Source organism: Sphaerodactylus townsendi, linkage group LG17 (assembly GCF_021028975.2).
Source record: "Sphaerodactylus townsendi isolate TG3544 linkage group LG17, MPM_Stown_v2.3, whole genome shotgun sequence".
Classification (NCBI taxonomy): domain Eukaryota; kingdom Metazoa; phylum Chordata; class Lepidosauria; order Squamata; family Sphaerodactylidae; genus Sphaerodactylus; species Sphaerodactylus townsendi.
The window spans coordinates 1,410,241-1,435,790 of record NC_059441.1 but is presented as its reverse complement, the minus strand read 5'-3'; the positions used below and the strand labels follow the sequence as shown (position 1 = coordinate 1,435,790).

Genomic DNA, 25,550 nt, shown 5'->3' with positions numbered 1-25,550 from the left:
GGGGGAGGGAAAGGAGATTGTAAACCCCTTTGAGTCTCCTTACAGGAGAGAAAGGGAAGTATAAATCCAAACTCTTCTTCTTTCGCGACGCTACCCATCTCTTCTCGCAAAGCCCACACAAAACCTTGACTCTCTGTAGGGATGTGTATAAAAATCTGCACCACTCAGCAAGATAATTGTCGGCACTGGCATAAATTTAACACGATTTGCTCGCTTGACTCTCACATTCTGTAGATTCCACCCAATTAAAATTAACTTGACAAAGACATTGGAGCAGCAGTGGCGTAGGAGGTTAAGAGCTCGTGTATCTAATCTGGAGGAACCAGGTTTGATTCCCAGCTCTGCCGCCTGAGCTGTGGAGGCTTATCTGGGGAATTCAGATTAGCCTGTACACTCCCACACACGCCAGCTGGGTGACCTTGGGCTAGTCACAGCTTCTCAGAGCTCTCTCAGCCCCACCTACCTCACAGGGTGTTTGTTGTGAGGGGGGAAGGGCAAGGAGATTGTAAGCCCCTTTGAGTCTCCTGCAGGAGAGAAAGGGGGGATATAAATCCAAACTCTTCTTCTTCTTTTTCTTTTTACGATTGTGGTTCTGGAGACCGACTGGACGATCAGGGTTCTCCAAGCTGGAAATAGAGATGACCATAAAATTTTGTTTTTCAACCAAAGCTGCCTTGAGACATTGTGGGAAAGATAGCATATGCAGTTTTTTTTATAAATAACCAGAAATAATCACATTAAAGTTTCCAATTCTGGTCTGGAGAATAATTACAAGCCAATAGTAAATTATTCAGTAGGGGCGTTTTTATAAAATGAACGTGGGTGTGTTATATGCAATTGTTCAAGACGGTGATTTATAACAGGGCTAGGGTTGTGGTTTGCAATATTAGTTATTGGATTTATTATAGTGGATGCAGTGGTGGGATCCAAAAATTTTAGTAACAGGTTCACTCGCCAGCCCCCCCTCAGCAAAGGGGGCAGAGGCGTACCTAGGCAAACCTGAGCCCTGGGCAAAACCTGAGTTGGATGCCCCCCCATGGGCAGACATCCCACCACAACCCCAAAAAATTTTTTTGCACCAGGTCATTTCTAAATCTTCATCACATTATAGAAAATGCCCCAACTCACAAATCTGAAAACAGCAATGGTGAAACACGCAGGTTCTTTGATAGAGACTGGTGAGATAAAAGGTACGAAAGGCTGAGAATCCATGAATTGCGGTACCTGAAAGGGATTCACCCAGTTCAGGGAGTTACATTATTAGTCGCAATGGCTATATGGAACCTTCATGTTCTAAGGCAGGATGCCTCTCGGGGAGGCGAGGGCGTGGAGATGGGAAAGCGGACCCAATTAGCAACCCCCTCTCGGCACACACAAATAATTAGTAACCCACTCTCGGGAACTGGTGAGAACCTGCTGGATCCCACCATGGTCTTCTAGTTCTTGTACTTCAATTTTGCGTGGTTTATGGTAGGTTTTGTACTGTTTCTGTTGCATTGTTTTCTAGTTTTGTAGTCTGGCTGGAGTGCCACTGAGAAAGACAGACCACAAATGGATGGATGGATTAATTAATAGCTACTGATCATGGTTTGTCATGAAACTGGACTCAGACGGGGGACAAAATATTGTGTACACCTGGAATATTGTATTCAGTTCTGGGCATCACAATTCAAGAAGGACATTGACAAGCTGGAATGGGTCCAGAGGAGGGCAACCAAAATGGTCAAAGGTCTGGAATCCGTGCCCTATGAGGAGAGACTGAGGGAGCTGGGGATGTTTAGTTTGGTGAAGAGAAGGTTAAGAGGTGACACGATAGCCATGTTTAGATAGTTCGGTGGTGGCGAACCTATGGCACGGGTGCCAGAGGTGGCACTCAGAGCCCTCTCTGTGGGCACGCGCAAACAGAGTGGCCCTCCCCCCCACATCTAGGTTGGCCTGGGCTGCTGGGCTCGATTATTAGCATTAAACCTAAGACCTAGTTTTGGGGAAGAAGTGTAGGTAACCCTGTTAAGCACTGTTAAACCCCACTGATTTTCACGCAAAGAACTAAAGCGTGATCTGGGAGTAAGCTCGGCCGCTGGCAATGGGGCTTGCTTCTGAGTAAACCCTCCTAGGGTCATGATTCACCTGTTGGAAGAGTTGCTTCAAAGCAAAACCACCAATTACTGTCAAGTTTATTCCTGAGTAACGCACGTCTCAGAGCCAACCGTTTTTTCTAAACGAAAACCTCAGTATTCAGGTTAAATTGCTATGAATGCACTTTGAGATAAATAAGTGGGTTTTGGGTTGCAATGTGGGCACTCGGTCTCGAAAAGGTTCGCCATTGCTGAGATAGTTGAAGGGATGTCATGTTGGTGAGGGAGCAAGCTTGTTTTCTGCAGCTCCAGAGACTGGGACCAGGAGTCATGGGTTCAAGGGGAAGGGGAAAAGAGATTCCACCTAAACATGACAGTAAGAGCTGTTGGACAGTGGAATGCACTGCCTCGGAGTGTAGTGGTGTCTCCTTCTTTGGAGGTTTTCAAAGAAAGGCTGGGTGGCCATCTGTCAGGAGTGCTTTGATTGTGTGTTCCTGCATCGCAGGGGGCTGGACCTGATTGTCCTTTGGGGTCTCTATGATTCTATGTCAGGAGAGAATCAGAAGTGGCTCACTAAGTATTAGCAGACCCATTTGCAGAGCTGCCTTCCTCGGCAGTGAATTCCAGCTATTGCTATATTGAGTTCACCATGAGGGTCCCAGCTCTGCAGCCTGGGTCTGCCGCTGACCCTTTCACGGGACGTTCCCTGACTTCCTGCGCTCATTCCTCCGCCTGTGCTGGGATTGCAGGTATCTTGGAGGGCTGTCTTCTGGGGGCTCGGCCTGCAGTTCCTCCTTGGGGTCTTCATCGTCCGGACCGATCCTGGATTTCAGGCTTTCCAGTGGCTTGGAGAACAGGTCCAGGTAGGGAGCAGCATTACCTGCCAGACAGAGCAACTCCATATGGCAGGGGTCTGCGACCTCCGGCTCTCCGGATGTCCATGGACTACAATTCCCATCAGCCCCTGCCAGGATGGCCATCCTGCCACATGGCATACACTTGGGATCTTGCAGAGGGAGGACTGGATTTGGAGCGGGGAAACCTGGGTCAGCTGTCTACAACAACAGCGGCCTCACATTCCATAAGCACATGTGTTCAAAAGCACACAGTATCTACCCCGTCCCAAGTCACTCAAGCCAAGGCTGCCCCAAACTCAGCCATTTTTCTCTGTCTTCCCTTGCAGATTTTCCTGAACTACACCACGGCCGGTTCCCGATTTGTCTTCGGAGACCAACTGATCCAAAACGTGTTCGCCTTTCAGGTCAGATTCAGGAAGGAGTTCCTCTCGGTCCCTGGTGGAGCGGAGGCCTTAAAACGAAATGCCTTTTCAAAAGCCAGGGGTGGCACGCAACTTGCTTGAACTGCAGCAAGGAACCCCTGGCTGTCGTCAAAGGTCTAAATATGCCTCACTTCACCAGTCCAGGTTACCGGGTCAATTTGTGGCACCTGGTCATTATTGCCCCTAATTTGCCTCTGGGACCCCAACCTGCCCTTCTGGCCGGAGTAGCCATAGATCAGTGATGGCGAACCTTTTAGAGACCGAGTGCCAGGGGTGGAGCAAGGGGAAACTGTGCCCCTGCCACACCCCTGCCCTGGAACGCTGCCATGAAACACCCCGACCACGCCCCCGGAACGCCCTTGCCACGCCCCTACAGGGGCGCATGTCCAGCGCGTCGCACACCCCTCGCCCCCTTGGTGCTATGTCACTGCAGAGTGCCCAAACTGGGGAGACAGCGCATGTGCCCACAAAGAGGGCTCTGAGTGCCACCTCTGGCACACGTGCCATAGATTCGCCACCACTGCCATAGATGCTCTGTTGGAGCACCGAGTCCGGCACGGGAGAGCCAAAGGCTGAAGCATGCCGGGCTTTTCTCTGTTCCAGGCTTTACCCATCATCGTCTTCTTCAGCTCGGTGATGTCCGTCCTCTACTACCTGGGAGTCATGCAGTGGATAATCCTGAAGGTAATTCTGGGCAGGAGGCTCTTGGCAGGGGAACCAATGGCTTCTGAGCCCTGCTGCAGTTGTATTCCAGTGTCGTGAAAAAAAAAATAAGGATTTGTTTAAACTATGTCTTGTACAACGCATTGCTTCGTTTACAAGACGAGGGGAGAAAACCTGGTTTGTCAGCATCCTCAGCACCAACAACGAGGATAACACCCCCAATACCACTCCTTTGGTATGGCGGCACACAGGAGGGGCATGGTTGAGCTGTTGGACAGGTGAAAAGGTGCATGTGGGGTGTGTGGGGGGAAACAGCACTTTAAGAGCCCTTTTGCTGGGCCATAAAGGTTGTCTGAATGGGCAAGGACATCCTCTTGCCTGACTGTCTGTGGCTCCAGCGTGGTATAGCGGTTAAAAGGCAGGTGCATTCTAATCTAGAGAACCGGGTTTGATTCCCCGCTTTGCCACTTGAGCTGTGGAGGCCTATCTGGTGAACCAGATTAGCTTGTGCACTCCAACACATGCCAGCTGGGTGACCTGGGGCTAGTCACAGTTCTTCGGAGCTCTCTCAGCCCCACCCACCTCACAGGGTGTTTGTTGGGGGTGGGGGAGGGAAAGGAGATTGTAAGCCCCTTTAAGTCTCCTTGCAGGAGAGAAAGGGAGAGTATAAATCCAAACTCCTCCTCCTCCTCCTCCTCTTCCTCTTCCTCTTCTTCCTGCAGCTGTCTTGGATCCTGCAAATCACCATGGGTACAGCAGCCACAGAGTCGCTGAGCGTGGTGGGGAATGTATTTGTTGGGATGGTAAGTAGACTTCCTTCTGCTTCGTGGGTGGAATGGTAGTTCACGAAGGAAGGCCCCTTTCACCCAGGCTGGTACAGTGAGCCCCCATCAAAAGCAAGAAATATAATAACGCGGTAGTTGGTGTGATGCGGCGGGTATGCAAGGCATACAACAAACCGAAATGAAAATTTCTGAGTGTATCTAAATGCCTCTTCCAGTTCCAATCCCTATTTCATATACATGGTATGGGAATGCCTCTTTTGGTGCCCTCTCAGAAGAGGTGGTCTCCCTTTCTCCCACATGCCGAGGAGGGAATGCCTCTTCCAATACATAGCGTGAATTAAAGCCTGAGAACCAAAGTGAAAAATCGTGCGATTTCAAGGCAAGCCAAGCCCTCTCTGAATCGCACCTTTAAGAACATAAGAACGAGCCTGCTGGATCAGACCAGAGTCCATTTAGTCCAGCACTCTGCTACTCGCAGTGGCCCACCAGGTGCCTTTGGGAGCTCACATGCAGGATGTGAAAGCAATGGCCTTCTGCTGCTGCGGCTGCTCCTGAGCACCTGGTCTGCTAAGGCATTTGCAATCTGAGACCTTTGTGCATTCTGAGTACTTCCAACTCTCCCGAATAAAGACAGATCAGGGCACACTCTATTTCCTCCGGAGCTCTGTCTCTCCCTTAATTGGATTGCATTTGCCAGGCAGAAAACCCCTTCTCTTGCACGAACTCGCAGGCAAAAGCGTTCAATGTACACTTTCCGCCTTGCAGACGGAGGCACCGCTGCTGATCCGCCCCTACCTGTTGGACATGACCAAGTCGGAAGTTCACGCTGTGATGACCGGGGGTTTTGCCACTATCGCTGGCAGTGTGTTGGGAGCCTACATTTCATTTGGGGTGAGTACAGGCCATTGGAAAACTAGATTTGAGTCCTGTAGCCCCTTTGAAGACCAACCAGATTTTGAGGGTATGAGATTTAGAGAGTCAAAGTTCCCTTTCAAGCTCGTCTCAAAAGCTCATATTCCAAAAACCTTCTTGGCCTCTAAGGAGCTGCTGGGCTCAAATTTAGCTGTTCCATTGCAACCCAACACAGCTTCATAAGAACATAAGAAAGAGCCTGCTGGATCAGACCAGAGTCCATCTAGTCCAGCACTCTGCTACTCGCAATGGCCCACCAGGTGCCTTTGGGAGCTCACCTGCAGGAGGTGAAAGCAATGGCCTTCTGCTGCTGCTGCTCCTGAGCATCTGGTCTGCTAAGGCATTTGCAATCTCAGATCAAAGAGGATCAAAATTGGTAGCCATAGATCGACTTCTCCTCCATAAATCTGTCCAAGCCCTTTTTAAAACTATCCAGATTAGTGGCCATCACCACCTCCTGTGGCAGCATCTTCCAAACACCGATCACGCATTGCGTGAAGAAATGTTTCCTTTTATTAGGCCTAATTCTCCCCCCCCCCCCCCAGCATTTTCAATGTATGCCCCCTGGTTCTAGTATTATGAGAAAGAGAGAAAAATTTCTCTCTGTTAACATTTTCTATCCCGTGCATAATTTTATAGACTTCAATCATATCCCCCCTCAGATGTCTTCTCTCCAGATTTCCTTCTGAAACCATTCAATTTAAGGATCCAATGGAGGATCAAACAGAAAACTCTTCCAGAATCTAGCACTGCACCAGTGGCTCTGTTCAAACATAGAGGCAACCAGTGAACAGTTACTCTTTTTAGAAGAGAAGAAGAGTTGGAGTTATATCCCCCCTTTCTCTCCTATAGCAGACTCAAAAGGGCTCACAAACTCCCACCTCACAACAAACACCTTGTGAGGTAGGGGGGGCTGAGAGAGCTACGAAGAATTGTGACTAGCCCAAGGTCACCCAGCCGGCATGTGTTGGAGTGCACAGGCTAATCTGATTTCCCCAGATAAGCCTCCACAGCTCAGGTGCAGGGCGGAGAATCAAACCCGGCTCCTCCAGATTAGAGTGCACCTGCTCTTAACCACTACACCACTGCTGCTTAACCTTTGTCTTGATTTTAACCTGGCCCCACTTAGTGGATGGTAAAGATTTGCATGCTCAGGAGAATTTGCATTTGTGTCACGGAGACGGTGCAGCGTTCTTGACCATATCATGGTGTCAGATGGGCATATTGGCAGGATTTTAGACTTTCACATAGAGCTCCTTGAGCGATCATCTGCTTTTGGTCGTCACTCTTGATCATGACATCACTGGTCCTCTCTTCACAGCTTATGGCTGTAATCGTTTCCTAATTAAATTGGGATGATCGGATTTAATTGCACATAAAGATTCAGCATCCCCAGAACTTCACGGACCAGATAAATGAAATCTTACAGCCTGAACGCTCAGATGAGGTTTTGGAATTATTTGAAGAAGAAGAAGAAGAAGAGTTTGGATTTATATCCCCCCTTTCTCTCCTGTAGGAGACTCAAAGGGGCTTACAATCTCCTTGCCCTTCCCCCCCTTACAACAAACACCCTGTGAGGTAGGTGGGGCTGAGAGAGCTCCGAAGAACTGGGACTAGCCCAAGGTCACCCAGCTGGCGTGTGTGGGAGTGTACAGGCTAATCTGAATTCCCCAGATAAGCTTCCACAGCTCAGGCGGCAGAGCTGGGAATCAAACCCGGTTCCTCCAGATTAGATACACGAGCTCTTAACCTCCTACGTCACTGCTGCTTTGAAAATTTAACAGAAAAAATTATGGAAAATTGCTCTTTCGTCTGCCCCAAAAGCAACCAGGAGTGTAATAAACAAAGGCCCATAATTTGATGACATTTGCCATCAACTTAAGTGAACCCTGCATAGCATATATGCCAGGTGTAGGAAAACAGTTCACAAAAACTGTAATCTTATTTGCTGTGTGAATTTATCACTCCGGTTTGGCCTGAAGTGACACTTTTATCAGGGTCTTCACCATAACTGTTTGATTCTTATTTCACGACATTTCCTCGGTGAGAGCTGAAGATAGCCCTTGTCTTGACGGACAATTTGGAGCAGGTGACCTTTCTCCAAGAGAAAGAGAGGGCAGGCATTATGCTTGTGTGAAACAACCCAGAAAGAAAGAGAGGACGTAACAGAATTATGAACTAGCTGAAAGTGATATGTCTCATTTTCAGCCAGCTCATGATTGATTGGTGGATCAATCGACTGATAGGTAGAAGAAGCAGAAGCAGAAGAAGAAGAAGAAGAAGCAGAAGAAGAAGAAGAAGAAGAAGCAGAAGCAGAAGAAGCAGAAGCAGAAGAAGCAGAAGAAGCAGAAGCAGAAGAAGCAGAAGCAGAAGAAGAAGAAGAAGAAGAAGAAGAAGAAGAAGAAGAAGAAGAAGCAGAAGAAGAAGAAGAAGAAGAAGGGGAAGGGGAAGAAGAAGAAGGGGAAGGGGAAGGGGAAGGGGAAGAGGAAGGGGAAGGGGAAGGGGAAGAGGAGTTTGGATTTATATCCCCCCTTTCTCTCCTGCAGGAGACTCAAAGGGGCTTACAATCTCCTTGCCCTTCCCCCCCTCACAAAAACTCCCTGTGAGGTGGGGGGGGACTGAGAGAGCTCCGAGAAGCTGTGACTAGCCCAAGGTCACCCAGCTGGCGTGTGTGGGAGTGCACAGGCTAATCTGAATTCCCCAGATAAGCCTCCACAACTCAGGCGGCAGAGCTGGGAATCAAACCCGGTTCCTCCAGATTAGATACACGAGCTCTTAACCTCCTACGCCACTGCTGCTCCTGCTGTAGATACTGCTGTAGATACACAAAGTCCTAAAAGCCGTGACACTTGGGAGATAAAAAGATTTGCTTCCCGTTCACCACCTTTCGCTTTCTGCTGCAGATTGACGCCTCGTCCTTGATTGCGGCATCAGTGATGGCTGCACCCTGTGCTTTGGCAATGGCTAAACTCATCTACCCCGAAGTGGAAGAGTCCAAGTTCCGCAGCCGGGAGGGTGTGAAAATTGCCTGTGGGTGAGTTAAAATAGACCTTTAGAATGACACAGGATCGGGTAGGCAGCAAAGGGGGTTAAGGACACGCAAAAGACATAACTAGTGACTCCTATGCTAGATGCAGAATTAGGGGGCAGCCCAAATCTGAGGTGCGGATCGGTCTCCTGCATCAGGCAGCTTGATTAATAGTTTGATATGTTCTTGGTGTGTTCTTGCAGAGAAGAGCAGAATATTCTGGAAGCCATCAGCAACGGTGCTGCCGTTTCCGTGGGCCTGGTGGCGAACATTGCTGTCAATCTCATTGCCTTCCTGGCCGTGCTGGAGTTCATCAACGCCACGCTCGCTTGGCTGGGGAACCTGGTCAACATCACAGGACTCTCCTTCCAGGTACTAGCTACGAGACCACCGCCCTGATTGCGAGCACACCTGGGCAATTGGAGGACCGCCAGAAGCAACACACTGTGTCAAGGATGTACCTTCTGTAGAGAGAGAGAGTTTGGATTTGGATTTACATCCCCCCTTTCTCTCCTGCAGGAGACTCAAAGGGGCTTACAATCTCCTTGCCCTTCCCCCCTCACAACAAACACCCTGTGAGGTGGGTGGGGCTGAGAGAGCTCCAAGAAGCTGTGACTAGCCCAAGGTCACCCAGCTGGCGTGCGTGGGAGTGTACAGGCTAATCTGAATTCCCCAGATAAGCCTCCACAACTCAGGCGGCAGAGCTGGGAATCAAACCCGGTTCCTCCAGATTAGATACACAAGCTCTTAACCTCCTACGCCACTGCTGCTCCCAACAGCCCCTGCCCCATATCCAGATTAGCAGCCCTGTTAGCCCAGACTAGCCCAGTCCTACCAGGGCTTGGAAGCTACATAGAGTTAGTCCTTGGAGGAGTGGAGACAATCAAGGAAGACTTCTGTGCAGAGGAAGGCAACAGCAAACCACCTGTGCTCTTTCCTTGCCTTGAAAACCCCAGGAGGTAGAACTTCACTGGGTCGCTATGAGTGGGCCGTATCTTAGCAGCTTACTTTACCTTATGCTATGGAGGTCCGACATTAGATCCTTACCACACTTGGGGAAGGAACGGCATATATGGTTAGCAAATGAATTTGGGTGATTGTGGGTGATTTGGAAACCCAAAGAGGTGAAAGGGAAAGCCCTAAGGAGGGCCAGGGCTTTTTCTGTGCTGCCCCCAACCTGGTGGAATAAGCTCCCCAATGAGAGCAGGGCCCTGCGGGATCTGAGTCAATTCCGCAGGGCCTGTAAGACGGAGTTGTTCCGCCAGGCATTTCCGCCAGGCCAGCCGGGCTGACCTCTCCCTATTGTTGGCCTCCTGCGGGACAGCACGGAAGTCGCTATCTGTGTCTTTTAGGGTTTTATGCAGTGGTGGGATCCAACAATTTTAGTAACAGATTCCCATGGTGGTGGGATTCAAACAGTGGCGTAGCGCCAATGGGGCTGGGCGGGGCACAACGAGGGCGTGGCCGGGCATTCCGGGGGTGGGGCATTAATAATTTCTCTTACTGTAAAAAACTCTTACTGTAAAAAAAAAAAGTTCCTAATTTCCAGCTGGTATCTTTCTGTCCATAATTTAAACTCATTATAGCAAGTCCTATCGTCTACTGCCAACAGAAACAACTACTTCTCCTCTAATTGACTGCCTGTCAAATACTACTCCATTAATACTTTCAAATACTCAATTTTGTTTCTAGAAATCAAAAGAAGGATACTTTCCTTAAACAAGGAACTTTACCATATTTCTAAAACATGTTTTTTAAAACAGCCCAACAGGGAGAATGATCCCGTTTTCTACCTTGGCGAACCAGCCACATAGGAAATAACAAGACTTTGTGATTTTTGGACCTAATGGAATTTCTAATGGAAAAGCAGACCCAATTAGTAACCCCCTCTCGGCACACACAAATAATTAGTCACCCACTCTCGGGAACTGGTGAGAACCTGCTGGATCCCACCTCTGGTTTTATGGCTGTGTTTTTTAGAGTTTTCATGTTTCCACTATTGTGGAATGTTATTCCTATGGATTGTTATTCCTATGGATTGTTTTAATGTGGTGCTGTGCGCCGCGCTGAGCCCTTCGGGGATGGGTGGCATACAAATCTGAAAATAAATAAAAAATAAATAAAAGGAGGAACGGGGCGGCTGAAGGGGGGCGCGTCATTTGGCCGCTGAATCTCTGCACGAGCCCTGTTTTCACTTTCCAGTTGATCTGCTCCTACGTGCTGATGCCCCTGGCATTCTTGTTAGGGGCCAGCTGGGAGGATGCAGGCCTCGTGGCCGAAATGCTGGGAGTCAAGTTCTTCTTGAACGAGTTCGTGGCCTACCAGCAGCTGTCGACGTACAAACAGCGACGGATGGACGGACGTCCCGAGTGGGACGGGGCGAACAAGCAGTGGATCTCCGTAAGTGCAGCTGCGATGGGACGTCTGGACAGGGAGGGGAAGGGAGGAGGAGGAGGTGACGAGGAAATGCGGCTGATAGTCAGAACAATCTAGTGTGGGATTTGAGGTGCGGAAGAGCAAAGTCAGTTTGCAGGGTTTCAAAGGCAAGACTGCAAAGAGGTGATCCAGGGCCCCAAGCAGTGGTGTGATTCAGCCGGTTTGCACCACTTCGGCAGAACCAGTTGTCAAAATGGTGCTTGTAAACAATCAGTTGTTAAATTATTTGAATCCCACCACTGGCCCCAGGCCAGAGGCAGGGGGGTGGGTTGGAATGGTGTGTAGGGCAGCACCATGGAAGAAAAACCCTGCTCTCCAATGCACATTCACAAGCAAGGCACGAGAGCTAATAAATGGGACCACCAGAATACATTCGGAAAACTTACCACCGCTCTCCACGCCGTCTCTCCACACACGACTCCGAACGCAACGTATAGTAAAACAAGCAGGACATTTATTCAGGAAAGTAATGAAGTAGTACAGAGGGGTGAGGTTGGAAAGAAATGTGAAGGGCTATACAGAAATAAAAACAAAAACAGAAGTTCGTAAAGGGCAGTTTCCACGGTAGCACTTTGCCAGGATTTTCAGAACTGGCAACTAGTTTGAAGGACACCAAACGCTCCCCGTTTGCCAGATATTTAAGGATTCCTTGCCTCGTAATCTTCCCTGGGATGATCCGCCTACAGCGCAAAAGAACGGCAAGGACCGGAGCTGATGCACACCTAGCTCTTGGATTTCCAGCAGCACGACCACGAGCCTTACTACTCCCTTGGGAAACTGCAGGGGCCGGGCCTTCCTTGAGTCATATATGAGAGCTTATCAGCCCCCTATTTTAAGAAGGGACCTGGGCAATTGCACGCTAGGAGGTAGGGCAACCTACTGTGAAGGTCAGCATTTGCCAGTTTGTGCTGCCAGTTAAACAAATGAGATATTCCAGTAGCATCCAGGCAGATGACTGGAAAAATCGAGATGGAGAAGGACCGTTCCCTAAGGTGCGGGGGAGCCCACACTCCCGATCGCATCTAGCACAGCTTCTCAGAAAAGAAGACAAGTACTCTCTTTGGTTCGCTAGTGTGGGGTCACGCCAGGAAGCAAGCCCGTACCCCAGAGAGCCTGGCTTATTGATAAGGGACACGGCTGTGCCGTATTGAGTCACACTCGGATGCTTATTTCCTACTTCTTTGGCAACCGTCAGTGCAAGCGGAGAAGCAGGTGTTCAGTACGACGGGGGCAGGGCGAATGGGTGGGGCGTTTTTCCTTCTGCCATGACGCTGATTGCGTTCTCATTCTCTCTGTCTCTCTCGCTTACTCAGGTGAGAGCTGAAACCATCACCACCTTCGCCCTGTGCGGATTTGCCAACCTGAGCTCCATTGGGATCATGCTGGGCGGATTGTGTGAGTTAGCGGACCGGAAACAGAACGTGCAGTTTCTGAAGCTGGGATGAGGGCGGAGCTCTGGGTAGATCTCTGTGCCATATGCCAGGACCTCAAAGGCCCTTGCAAAACCTGTGCAGCCCTGTCTAGTTGTGGCTGTTTCCACCTCAGGCACTGCAACTTTTTGGGGGGTGGGGTGGGGGCTGGGACGGCGACTTTGGCTCGTCAGAGCAAAAGCCTTTGACTCAGTTCCTTTTGCTCTGTTTTCCTCTTTGAATCAAGCATCCCTGGCACCGCAGCGCAAGAGTGAGTTTTCTAGCATCGTTGTAAGGGCTCTGCTCACCGGAGCCTGCGTCTCCCTGATGAACGCGTGCATTGCAGGTACGGACGTTGGGGGGATGGCGACAGACCTGGGGATATGTAGAAAATTGAGAGCACTGGGTTTGAGACCAAGGGTGATGGAGAAGCTGGGGCAGAGGGGGAAGGGGGAAAGGACTGTGGCTGATTTTGGATAATTCACTTAAGGATCGGACTGTGTGCAAACCCTACTGGGCAGTTGTTTGTGGAGAATCCACCTTATTCTACATAACAGTATTCCAGCTGTCCAGAACCTGTCAGCCTTCCTCTGTGGTTTCTGTGCCTCACAGGTATCCTGTATGTACCCAGAGGAGAAGTGACCGATTGCTTGAGTTTCTTCAATGCAACAGACCTCAGCTCTACCAGCTATCCTGTCTACGTTTGCTGCACAGACCTCTTCGGCAGGTGAGTGAGCGGCTGGCGGCTTGTGAGGCAGGTGGGGCTGAGAGAGCTCCAAAGAACTGTGGCCACTAGCCCAAGGTCACCCAGGAGGAATGTAGGAGTGCGGAAACACATCTGGTTCACCAGATAAGCCTCTGCCACTCAGGTGGAGGAGTGGGGAATCAAGCCCGGTTCTCCAGTTTAGAATCCGCCCGCTCTTAACCACTACACCACGCTTAACCGCTATACCATGCTGGAAGACGAGCTGTACTTGACCACACACTGCTAGCTCCCCAGAGGCTTGCCTTGATTCTTGGGGAAAGATCCATCCTTGCGTGCCAAGCAAGAGAGTTTGGCAGGCCTCTGTGGAGTACACATGCTGAGGCATTGGGCTTCACTTGATAAGAAAATTCCCAATGAAATCTTGTGATCATGAAAACACAAACTCTGCATTCAAAATAAACTCAAGAAGAAGAAGAAGAAGAAAGAGTTGGATTTATATCCCCCCTTTCTCTCCTGTAAGGAGACTCAAAGGGGTCTTTCCCCCCTCGCAACAAACACCCTGTGAGGTAGGTGAGAGCTCCAAAGAACTGTGACTAGCCCAAGGTCACCCAGCTGGCATGTGTTGGGAGTGCACAAGCTAATCTAGTTCACCAGATAAGCCTCCGCAGCTCAAGTGGCAGAGCAGGGAGTCAAACCCGGTTCTCCAGATTGGAGTGCACCTGCTCTTAACCACTACACCACACTGGCTCTCTAGGAAGTGCATGGTTTATTCTAATGGAAGAATGTGAAATTTTTGGGAAAGCCTAATACTGAAGAGGTCCAAGGGTATGGAAGAAGGACAATGCCTGGCCCAGATTGAGAAGATAACATAAATGTTCCATTCACTGGCAGTGCCCTCTAGACCAGTGGTGGCGAACCTATGCCACGGGTGCCAGAGGTGGCACTCAGAGCCCTCTCTGTGGGCACACACACACCCCACCCACACATCTAGGCTGGTCTGGGTTGCTGGGCTCGATTATTAGCATTAAACCTAAGACCTGGTTTTGGGGAAGCAGTGTAGGTAACGCTGTTAAGCACTGTTAAACCCCACTAATTTTCATGCAAAGAACTAAAGTGCGATCCTTTACCTGGGAGTAAGCTCAGTTGCTGGCAATGGGGCTTGCTTCTGAGCAAACCCTCCTAGGATTGTGATTCACCCGTTGGAAGAGTTGCACGGTTGCGTCAAAGCAAAGCCACCGACTACCACCAAGCTTACTTCCAAGTAATGCACGCCTCGGAGCCAACCGTTTTTTTAAACGAAAACCTCAGAATTCAGGTGAAATTGCTGTGTTGGCATTTTGCAATAAATAAGTGGGTTTTGGGTTGCAGTTTGGCCACTTGGTCTCGAAAAGGTTCACTATCACTGCTCTAGACCAGGGGTGGGCAATTATTTTTTCCATGGGGCCGCAGAAGAAACAGAAAGTATTGTGGAGGGCCGGGCCAAAAGGCAGGGGGGGCGAGGCGCTTTTGAAAGCCCCGCAGAAGCCAGCAGCCAAGGCAATCGGCTTCTGCGGGGCTTTCAAAAACGCCTCGCTCCCCAGCACGGCAGGGGGGCTAGTCAGGGTCATCCGGCGGGCCGAATGTGGCCCGCAGGCCGTATAATGCCCAGGTCTGCCCTAGACCATCAACTAGTTTCTGAGCTAAGGTCAGTAGGTTCTGCTTTGTAAGCATACTGGGAGCTTAGGAGGTGTCTTTCAAAAATGGTCCCCGATAAATATCCCAGTTGAAAAGTCAAGTCTGCGATCGTGATCTTTGTAACTTCTTGAAGGAGAGTGATCCCGCAACTTAGGTTGACGATTTCAGAGGGTAGCTCTGCTGGTCTGCAGTGGATCAGTGATATTTGAGTCTAGTAGGACCTTAGAGACCCAACATGGTTTTCAGGGTATGAGCTATCCCAGAGTCAAAATATCTGACAAAGGGAGGTTTGACTCTCGAAAGTTTACATCCTGAAAATCTTGCTGGTCTCTACGGTGCGACTGGACTCAAATCCAGCTAGTCCTGTTGACTGTTCCTAACAGTAACGAATGTCGGGTTGTGCTCACACGATCGCTCTCTTTTTGTCACAGCACAACGGGCATGAATGGGCCTTTCACTGGTGCATGGGGACACCAAGATATCCTCATTACAAGGATGTATCTCCAACAGTGCTGCAGTCACTACAACGTCACGGTCTGCACCAAGCCCTAACTGCCAAGAAATCAGGGCAGGACCACACAGAGTGGGTGTCTCGCTGGTTGGCGCTCTGTCATGATAAAAGACGGAGCAGCCCAAACAATTAAGTTTGTTTATAGACTGGAAAACATCTTGCATGCCAACTGCAAGGTGAAGAAAATGCCACCTCTGAACACTGGGACGAACAGGGCAAAAAGTAAAAAAAACGGGGTGAGCTTGCTGAGAGACGGGACTTTGGGAACCTGGACTGGCCCACAATTAAATGTTGTGTCTAGCAGATGTTGTGTCCCCAAATCTCGGGGATGCTGATGGGCCAACAGAAAGCATGGTGACTCTGTTTTGATCTCCATCCATTACTTCACTCTTCCATCAGTTACTTCAAGCAGAACAAAACATGATGTTTAGTTTGGTAGCCATTTTCACAAGATGGTTTCCTTCTTTGCCAAACGAAGCCGCTGGGCGTTTCAAGGGCTTTTTCAAGGGTGGTGGTGGGGATCCACAAGGGCTTTTTTCAAGGGTGGTGGTGGGGATCCACAAGGGATTTTTTTCAAGGGCAAGGATCCACATGAGGGGAAGGGCTAACAGCGAGGCCTGAAGGGACGTTGCTGCCCAGGTCTGCACTGAGAGATCCTGGCAGGGCTTGGCTATTCTTGCTCTTGACTGCCAGAACTCCACCAGGAACTGCCTCTGCAAGTCCCACGGCCAATCCGCCTGCGCTTCCAAAGGAGCACGATGTTGCCTACCAAAGAGGTTGCAAAACTCCAGCGCTGCACAGAGCAAAGGAAACCCTACTGCTGGAAGGAAGTGAGGCTGCCTTATACGGAGTCAGGTCGTTCGTTCATCTAATTCAGTATTTCTCTATTCTGACTGGCTGTGCCTCTCCAAGCAGAGAAAGGTCTTTTCCAACATCTGCTACCAGAGGGCTTTCCATCCAAAAATTCTAAGAACGGGACCCAAATTTCAGGCCTTTGCTAACTCTTCCCATGTCAGATTTCCTCCTTGCTCCTAAACAACTCTCTACCTAGGATGGTTTTGATAGGATGGTGGCTGTTTGAATACATCAGGAGCTGGGCAGTCACCCAGACCCATCAGATATCAGCTCATGACAGAGTGTGTCTAAGAAAAATGCCTCCCCCCCATGACTAAATGGCCGCAGCCCGGAAACATTTGACCCTCTATGTCCCCCTGGGTGGTACACCCCTGGCTCACAACGGTCTACAGAGAAAGGCTGGCCAGAGACCACCTGCGGCATCTCCATCCCAAGCCGTGTTTCATATTCCCTGCTCCAAGGTGTCCTTCCTAGTTTGCCACGTCCTTCAGAGTCCCAATGTACTAGACTAAAAGCTAGTCCGGGAGAAATTGCATAGCAATAGAAGGGAAAGTTATAGGCAGTCGGATTTTGATCTACCCATTAGGGCTGCTGGTGAACTGAGGCAGTGCTACAGGGGAATCTGCGGTGTGACAGGAAAGCAAGTCTGGAACAGGCACAAAACATGAAGGGGATATTGGGTGGCAGGCAGGGGAAGAAGGCTAACAGAAATCAGGTGCCATCTTAAGGAAGAGACCGATCTATCCCACAGACAGTCTTTACCATGGTAGGTCAATGCCGTTTGAGGTCTTTAACAGGAGTCGCGCTGTTCGAGGGAGGGGGCGGGCAAAAAAAGAGGGGAAGACGAGACTGTGACACTCCCATGTCATCAGACAAGCGATGACCGACCCCACCCGGGCCCCTCCCTTCCCAATAGTCCTCTGAACTCATCAGCCACAAAAAACCGCAAGACATTTAATCTCCTGAAAGTGCTGGTAGAGACAGGCAACAGCCACGTCCACCACTAACGTAGCCCTTATCGAGACATCCCCCGCCCCCCCACCCCAGCTAAGAAAACCCATCTTCCCTCCTGTTTTCTGGGGTCTTTGTGAGGTGAAGCGTGGGAGGGGGCAAAGAAAGGAAGGGGTCAAAGGGCTTCCCCCGTGGGTCACGACCCACACAAATCAGAGGGGAGTGGGGAGTGGAGTGAGGGGAAACGGACGGATCACAGGCTCCACTGCCGTTCCTGTGAGAGATTCATGTACAACCGTTCTGCCTGTGAATTCCTCCGATCAAGAGTCGTAAGAACAGCCTGTGGCAGGAAGACAACTCTTGACGTCTGCCACGGACCGAGGAGGAGCCACGTGGGGGTGCCACGGGCAAGGAAATCCCTGAGGCTCGCAGGGTCCAAAATGGCTGGGTTCACCGTCCATCGTTTCTGAGCCCTTCAAACGCCGCCCGGACAGCAAGTGCCCGGACACGGCCCTCTCCAAGACACAGCGTGGCCCCCTCCCTCAAACACCGCACACAGGCCTCACACACTGGAAGGAAGGGGCCATGGAAGGGCGTGGCACTGGCCACCGTGTCCCCTTCCCCGGCACATGCAACAGGCGTCCGTGAAGGTCACCGTGTCTTCACTGCGTCCGGCTGGCCTTGCCGTTGTCCCCGGCTTTGGGCCTTGCCGGTGGCTGGGATTCTGTTACCTCGGGGCACCTGCGGGCGCTTTTAGGGCTCACAGAACCTTTCCGCAGGGGCTGAGGGCTAGCCAAGCCTTTCTTCTGGAGCTGAGGGCTCGCCTGGGCTGACGGGGCCTTCCTGTTGGAGATGGGGCTGCGGGAGCCTTTGGCTTTGGCGGGAGGCTGCGGGGTTTCGAGGCTCTTCAGGGCCAGAAGCTCACAGTAACGGTTGCACCGGTGGGAGGCGGCAAAGTGTTCCAGCAAGGCAGGGCAGCAGCTGTCCTTCAGGCCCTGGTACCTGGTGAAAGAGAGGGCGCAGCATACCAAAAGGGAAAGCAGCATGACAAGACGGGGATAGGGCACCAGGGCAGAAAGATGAAAGGGGTTTGTTTCAGGTTTTCCCTGGGATTCTCAGGCTCCTGGAAGGAGTGGGTGACACCTCCCCAACCCCATGACCCAATGGGACCACATAGTCCATCCTTAAAAGGGAAGGGACATTTGCTCCTGAGAAATCCAGGAGAGGAGAAAAATGAAATCCTGAGCCGTCACAAATGAAAGTCCACGGCCCAGAGTTTGATTGACAACGGCACGGTCTCAAAGAAGGGAGGAAGCGGAGAATGGAGCAACATGCTTTGCGACCTGATCCAATCTGAGCCAATGCCTCCTGGATAAGAACATAAGAAGGAGCCTGCTGGATCAGACCAGAGTCCATCTAGTCCAACACTCTGCTACTCGCAGTGGCCCACCAGGTGCCTTTGGGAGCTCACATGCAGGATGTGAAAGCAATGGCCTTCTGCGGCTGTTGCTCCCGGGCACCTGGACTGCTAAGGCATTTGCAATCTCAGATCAAAGAGGATCAAGATTGGTAGCCAGAGATCGACTTCTCCTCCATAAATCTATCCAAGCCCCTTTGAAAGCTATCCAGCTTAGTGGCCATCACCACTAATGGATCTACAGTCCACCTAAGAATTCAAACACCGGCACTCAAATGCTGCTTACCCTTTGGTTCTGGTAACAATCCTCACGTTGGTGACCTTCCAGCCAACACCTGCAACAGAAGGAAACCCACCTTGGGTCACAAAGCAGAGTGGCAGAGGCTTTGTTGACTAAACACGCCCATTGGTCCCGACCACCGCAAACGCATGTTCTGCCCATTCCCACCAGGATCAGCCCGAAGGGGGAGAAGCTGCCTGGGGAAGGTGTTGATTGGCTAGCACCCGTAACACCAGCACACCGTGGCCATTCTAGGCCTGCTACCCAACCAATGTGGGTTACCACAGCTAGCAGGTTCCCAAGAGGCAACAGCGTTTGCCCTCACCCTATAGAAAACCCCTGATGTTAAAAAGAGCAATAATGAAGAAGAAGAAGAAGAAGAAGAAGAAGAAGAAGAAGAAGAAGAAGAAGAAGAAGAAGAAGAAGAAGAAGAAGAAGAAGAAGAAGAAGAAGAAGAAGAAGAAGAAGAAGAGAGAAGAAGAAGAGAGAAGAGAAGAAGGAAGAAGAAGGGGAGGGAGGAGGAGGGAGGGAGGGAGGAGGAGGAGTTTGGATTTATATCCCCCCTTTCTCTCCTGCAGGGAGACTCAAAGGGCTTACAATCTCCTTTGCCCCTTCCCCCCTCACAACAAACTCCCCTGTGAAGGTGGTGGTGGGGCTGAGAGCTCTCGAGAAGCTGTGACTAGCCCAAAAGGTCACCCCAGCTGGCATGTGTGTGGGAGTGCACAGGCTAATCTGAATTCCCCAGATAAGCCTCCACAGCTCAGGCGGCAGAGCTGGGAATCAAACCCGGTTCCTCCAGATTAGATACACGAGCTCTTAACCTCCTACGCCACTGCTGCTTGTGTTAAGACTTGTGTTTTGGGGCACTTTGGGGAGCCAAAATATTAAAGTCAAACCAAGGTCCAGTTCCAACCTTGGCTCTCTTCTATTTATTTTATTTTACTCCATCAGAGGTAGTTTAGGCTGAGAATGTGACAGTGGTTTGAGGACACCCAGCAAGCTTCCATGGAAGATTGGGAATTCAAACTCCGGCCCTCCCAGATCCTAATACAACCCTCTAACCACTACATCATACAGATGTACTCTAGGCATTGATGTTGACTAAAGAAAGAAGAGATATGAAGAAGAAAAAGAAGAAGAGTTTGGATTTATATCCCCCCTTTCTCTCCTGTAAGGAGACTCAAAGGGGTTTACAAACTCCTCTCCCCACAACAGACACCTTGTGAGGCAGGTGGGGCTCAGAGAGTTCCGAAGAACTGGGACTAGCTCAAGGTCACCCAGCTGGCCTGTGTTGGGATGCACAAGCTAATCTAGTTCCCCAGATAAGCCTCCACATCTCAAGTGGCAGAGCAGGGACTCAAATCCGGTTCTCCAGATTAGAATGCACCACTACACCACGCTGGCACAAAGGTTTGCAGAGATATGCACAGAGTCCCCAATTCCAGGCCTGAACTGTGGCATCTGAGTTTTCCAAGAGGGCAAAATGTCATAGTTCCTTGACTTTTCTATCTCAGCCACTCCCTCCTTGAGATCGTTCCCTACAAGCTACAGAGCTAAAGCAACAACCCTCACCTTCCAAGTCCGTCACCAGCAGGTTGCCGTTCGTCCACTGGTATAGCCAGTGCTGGAAGGCGGTGCACTTGTGCCCGACCTCGGAGGCGCTGGCTGGAGCCAGGCTGCCGTCTCGCTCTCGCCCACAGAAGCGCTCAAACTGGCCGGGCAGGTCCTCCTCCATGGTTGCGTAGGGGACATTGTTCGCCGGGCGGTAGATCAGGTAAACAGGGATTATTCTGCGCGAGAGAACAGAGTCCCACCTCAGTTACGGCAGAGCCTCTACATATTTCGAACGTGACTTTTTCCCAATACATGCGTCAGTGGGTCAGTGCTATCAGTCACAGACCAAGAAAGGGATTTGGGCGTCTTAGTTGATAGTTCCATGGGAATGTCAACTCAATGCATGGCAGCTGTGAAAAAAGGCAAACTCTATGCTGGGGATCATTAGGAAAGGAATTGAGAATAAAACTGCAAGGATTGTCACGCCCTTATATAAAGCGCTTAGAGTGAAGATGCTGACCGCGCCGGGAGTACTGTGTCCAGTTCTGGTCGCCACATCTCAAAAAGGATATTGAAGAGATAGAAAAAGTGCAGAGAAGGGCAACGAGGATGATTGAGGGACTGGAGCACCTTCCTTATGAGGAGAGGCTGCAGCGTTTGGGACTCTTTAGTTTGGAGAGGAGACGTCTGAGGGGGGATATGATTGAAGTCTATAAAATTATGCATGGGGTAGAAAATGTTGACAGAGAGAAATTTTTCTCTCTTTCTCCTGTCAATACTTAGAACCAGGGGCAGCCATTTGAAAATGCTGGGGGGGAAGAATTACCAAGGACTAATAAAAGGAAACACTTCTTCACGCAACGTGTGATTGGTGTTTGGAATATGCTGCCATAGGAGGTGGTGATGGCCACTAACCTGGATAGCTTTAAAAGGGGCTTGGACAGATTGATGGAGGAGAAGTCGATCTCTGGCTCCCAATCTTGATCCTCCTTGATCTGAGATTGCAAATGCCTTAGCAGACCAGGTGCTCGGGAGCAACAGCCGCAGAAGGCCATTGCTTTCACATCCTGTAGGTGAGCTCCCAAAGGCACCTGGTGGGCCACTGCGAGTAGCAGAGTGCTGGACTAGATGGACTCTGGTCTGATCCAGCTGGATTATTCGTATGTTCTTATGTTCTTATGCGTAAGGCAAACTTGAGCAACAGTCATGCACCTATACGGGTTTACATGTTGGAATGCTACAGCTGGCAGTGTCAGGATGCGTGATCTCCCGCCATCAAAGGGATGGGCTTGGGTGTTAGGACTCACACCTAGCTGTCAGAAGGGGGTAGCCGGTCTTCATCTTCTGATATGTTAATGGGCCTGTAACTGTAGCTAACTAGGGGCGGCCCTGGCATCTTCCCAGAGGGAGGTGGCGGCACGTGGCAGAGTACGAGCGCTGCGCTGGCCTTGAGATGCTCAACTCCCAAGTATCTCTCTTTCCCTTGTGTTCTTCTCACATTCCATGGGAATCAGGGAGGGGGTATTTACGGCGGGAACTTTGTGGGAATAAAGGCAACTGTGTTTCTGGGGTCTGGCAGAACTGGCTTTCTGCAAGTGAAAAGGTGGCATTAAAATTTTCCATATAAAATAAATAAATGTGCCCCCCACTATATTTACTGCCCAAACTTCATGGATCTCAGGGGTACCACTTACTCGGGCACAGGCCCAAAGGCAGGGATGGCTCGGGCCTCTGCCGCAAAGATTTTGCAGTACTCCCGGCTCGAATTCTGGATCTTGCATTCCTGCAGAAGAAGACAAGACAGAAGGGCTGTCGTCCTTGGGGAGAAGGAGAGGGCGGACATCGTGCGCAGGAGCACAAGGGGCGGGGCCAACCGGGCAGGCACAAAGCCTGATGAGCGGGGCTCCTGTGCAAGCAAGGTCATTTTACACAAGGCTCCATAAAAGCCAAGGGAGGAAGGGTGGAGCTCCGGTACGCAAGACGAAAGGTTGGGAAGTTATTATTCAGGAAGCACAGACTGACACCCCTCGCCCCCTTGCGACTCGTGAACAGCTATACAGGACATCGTGCGCAGGAGCACAAGGGGCGGGGCCAACCGGGCAGGCACAAAGCCTGATGAGCGGGGCTCCTGTGCAAGCAAGGTCATTTTACACAAGGCTCCATAAAAGCCAAGGGAGGAAGGGTGGAGCTCCGGTACGCAAGACGAAAGGTTGGGAAGTTATTATTCAGGAAGCACAGACTGACACCCCTCGCCCCCTTGCGACTCGTGAACAGCTATACAGGCAGGAGATGCCACTCAAATGAGAAGAAGAGGGGGAGTTTGGAGTTGTACTCCCCCTTTCTCTCCTGTAAGGAGACTCAAGGTGGCTTACAAACTCCTTCTAGTTCCCCTCCCCACAACAAGACACTTTGTGAGGTGGGTGAGGCTGAGAAGGTTCTGAGAGGAGGAGGAAAAGAAGAAGAATTTTGGATTTATACTCTGCTTTTCCCTCCTGGAAGGAGACTCAAACCAGTTTACAAACTCCTTCCCTTCCCACATCAGATGCCTTCTGAGGTATGTGGGGCTGAGAGAGGTCACCCAGCAGCAGGGGCGGAGTGAGGGGGAACTGTGCCCAGGAAATACGCGTGCCCTGCTGCAGCGCACCTACCCCTGCCCTGGAACGCCCCCCGGCCCGGCCATACCCCTGCCACAGTGCCGCCCAGGGTGCTGCGCCCCCCAGCCTGTTGGCGCTACGCCACTGCCCAGCAGGCATCATGTGGAGGAGCAGGGAAACAAATCCAGTTCACCAGGCAGAGGTGGGATCCAGCAGGTTCTCACAGGTTCCCGAGAGTAGGTTACTAATTATTTGTGTGTGCCAAGAGGGGGTCACTCATTGGTGATTTTGCCATGTGATTTTTGCCTTAGTTATGCCCCTCCTCTCAGCAGTAGCACGCAGAACTTGAAGCAGTCTAGCAGGAGGTGCACCGGCGTGCGTGGCAGCCTGCGCCTGCGTGCATTCATTTCCCGCCCAAGGACCGGGCACAGTGGCTGCATCCTTGCCACAGCCCCGCCCAGGAATGCCCCGCCCCCGGAATGCCCGGCCACGCCCCATCGTGCCCCGCCCAGCTACATTGGCATTACGCCACAGTTTGAATCCCACCACCATGGGAACCTGTTACTAAAATTTTTGGATCCCACCACTGTCACCAGGTAAGAGTCCACCACCCTAGTGGGGAAAATTGAACCCAGTTCTCCAGATTAGAGTCCACCTGCTCTTAACTGCCACAGCCTCCTACAAACCAACCCAAAGCCAATTGGCCAAACGCCACACGCGTCTCTGTCCCTACCTGGATGGTGATGTCGTAGTTCCTCTCCATCAGCGTGTTCTCGCTGCGCCCCCCGAAGGCAATGAGGTTACGGATTTTGATGACGCCGGTGCGCCCGGACTCAAAGACTGGCTCGAGGCCGTAAATGGCCCGGGCCCGGCATGCCTTCCTCTGGAAGCCTTGGCCCACCTCCAGGTCCTCCACCATGATCCGACCGAAGAGCTTGTCCCCCCAGAAGCCGGAGTCGGCCAGGCCTTTGGCAAACACCATGGGCGTCATCTCAATCTCCTCACCAGCTGCACGAGAGGGAAAAACACACGGTGGGTGGGGCTGAGAAAACGCAGAAGGGGGGAAGGCCACCAACCTGGCAGGCCCACTCAGGGGTCCATGGTTTTCCATGATAACAGATCGGATAAAGCACTTTCCCGGCAAACTAATAGAAAGGACAGAGGCCCGATTATATGGGGAAGCAAACAAAGATGGCGGCAGAAGGCTCATGGGGTCCCAGACAAGAGAGGTGGACTGATGACAAACCTTCAGCCACTAGTCAAAATTCAGGCTGGCCACAGAGTTCTAGCCTTCCTCCTTCCCAAGGAAGAGTTTTTATTTATATCCCCCCTTTCTCTCCTGTAAGGAGACTCAAAAGGGCTTACAATCTCTCCCTGCCCCCCACAACAAACACCCTGTGAGGTGGGTAGGGCTGAAAGAGCTCCGAGGAGCAGTGACTAGGCCGAGGTTACCCAGCTGCCAAGTGTTGGAGTGCACAGAGTAATCTAGTTCCCCAGATAAGCCTCCACAGCTCAAGTGGCAAAGCAGGGAATCAAACCCGGTTCTCCAGATTAGAGCGCACCTGCTCTTAACCGCTACGCCACTGCTGCTTGTCGAGGAAGCACAGTGCCTTGCCTCTTGTACAGCTCAGAGCCTGGTAAACGGGAGCAGGGCTTGTGGCCATCACACTCAGCTTCAGAGTGGTTTAGAAAAGCAACACAATTCTCCTTTCCCAAGAGAAAGGCAAATGAACTCGTAGTGGGCATTGGGAAGCCAACAAAGATGTCTGCGCTCACACAATCAAAACTCAGGAGGGAAAGGATGGAGAGTGATGGAAAGAGAGGATACCGACACCCCGGTAAGGTAGGCCTAGGCATGGTGGCCCCAACATGAGGAAGAACTTCCTGACCGTTAGGGCTGTTCAACAGTGGAATTCACTGCCTCGGGAGAGTTGTGGAGTCTCCTTCTTTGGAGGTTTTCAAACAGAGGCTGGATGAACATATGTAATGCTTGGATTGCTTGGATTGTGTCTTCCTGCATTGCAGGGGGTTGGACTTGATGGCCCTTGGGGTGTCTTCCAACTCTATGATTCTAAGATGTCTGGGACAAGGGGATCCTATTCAGAGCAGGAAGGAGTGGCGAAAGGAGGCCACCTGGCGGCAGGAAATGGACAGAGTGCAGAAAAGGTGTCCGCAAGGAGAAGGTAGCAAAGCATTTCCTCCGTAATCTCTGGCATCGGCGTGAAAAGGAAGTTTGTCTTTGCAGCCTCCCCTGGCCCTTTTGTTGCTAAATCTTACATCAGACCTCAGCCAGGCAGGAGGAGGAGAAGTGGGGTTCACGAGAGGGATGAGGGGGCACGTTACCTGGCAGGGCACAGACTCACCACGCTGTCTCCCGGGTACACTTTACCTTCTATTTCTTCTTTGGAGATAAATCCTGAC

The 25,550-nt window shown here is 51.0% G+C and overlaps 2 protein-coding genes across 2 annotated transcripts in view; one reads left to right on the top strand and one right to left on the bottom strand.

Moving 5' to 3' along the window:
- LOC125424642 (sodium/nucleoside cotransporter 2-like) overlaps positions 1-15,519 on the top strand; it is a 20,683-nt gene extending 5,164 nt beyond the window's left edge. The window contains exons 6-17 of the mRNA XM_048482046.1: positions 2,825-2,938; positions 3,259-3,336; positions 3,958-4,038; positions 4,740-4,820; positions 5,568-5,693; positions 8,618-8,748; positions 8,946-9,114; positions 10,945-11,142; positions 12,492-12,573; positions 12,835-12,933; positions 13,200-13,314; positions 15,399-15,519. Coding sequence (XP_048338003.1) covers positions 2,825-2,938; positions 3,259-3,336; positions 3,958-4,038; positions 4,740-4,820; positions 5,568-5,693; positions 8,618-8,748; positions 8,946-9,114; positions 10,945-11,142; positions 12,492-12,573; positions 12,835-12,933; positions 13,200-13,314; positions 15,399-15,519 — 1,395 coding nt within the window. The remainder of the gene's footprint in view (positions 1-2,824; positions 2,939-3,258; positions 3,337-3,957; positions 4,039-4,739; positions 4,821-5,567; positions 5,694-8,617; positions 8,749-8,945; positions 9,115-10,944; positions 11,143-12,491; positions 12,574-12,834; positions 12,934-13,199; positions 13,315-15,398) is intronic.
- On the bottom strand, positions 14,867-25,550 carry ALPK3 (alpha kinase 3). Its single transcript, XM_048482193.1, has 6 exons — positions 25,519-25,550; positions 23,863-24,137; positions 22,230-22,318; positions 20,554-20,771; positions 18,988-19,036; positions 14,867-18,286 (listed from the first exon to the last, which is right to left on the bottom strand). Exons 2-6 carry the CDS (start codon positions 24,118-24,120, stop codon positions 17,947-17,949), a joined length of 954 nt encoding a protein of 317 aa, XP_048338150.1. The 5' UTR covers positions 24,121-24,137; positions 25,519-25,550; the 3' UTR covers positions 14,867-17,946.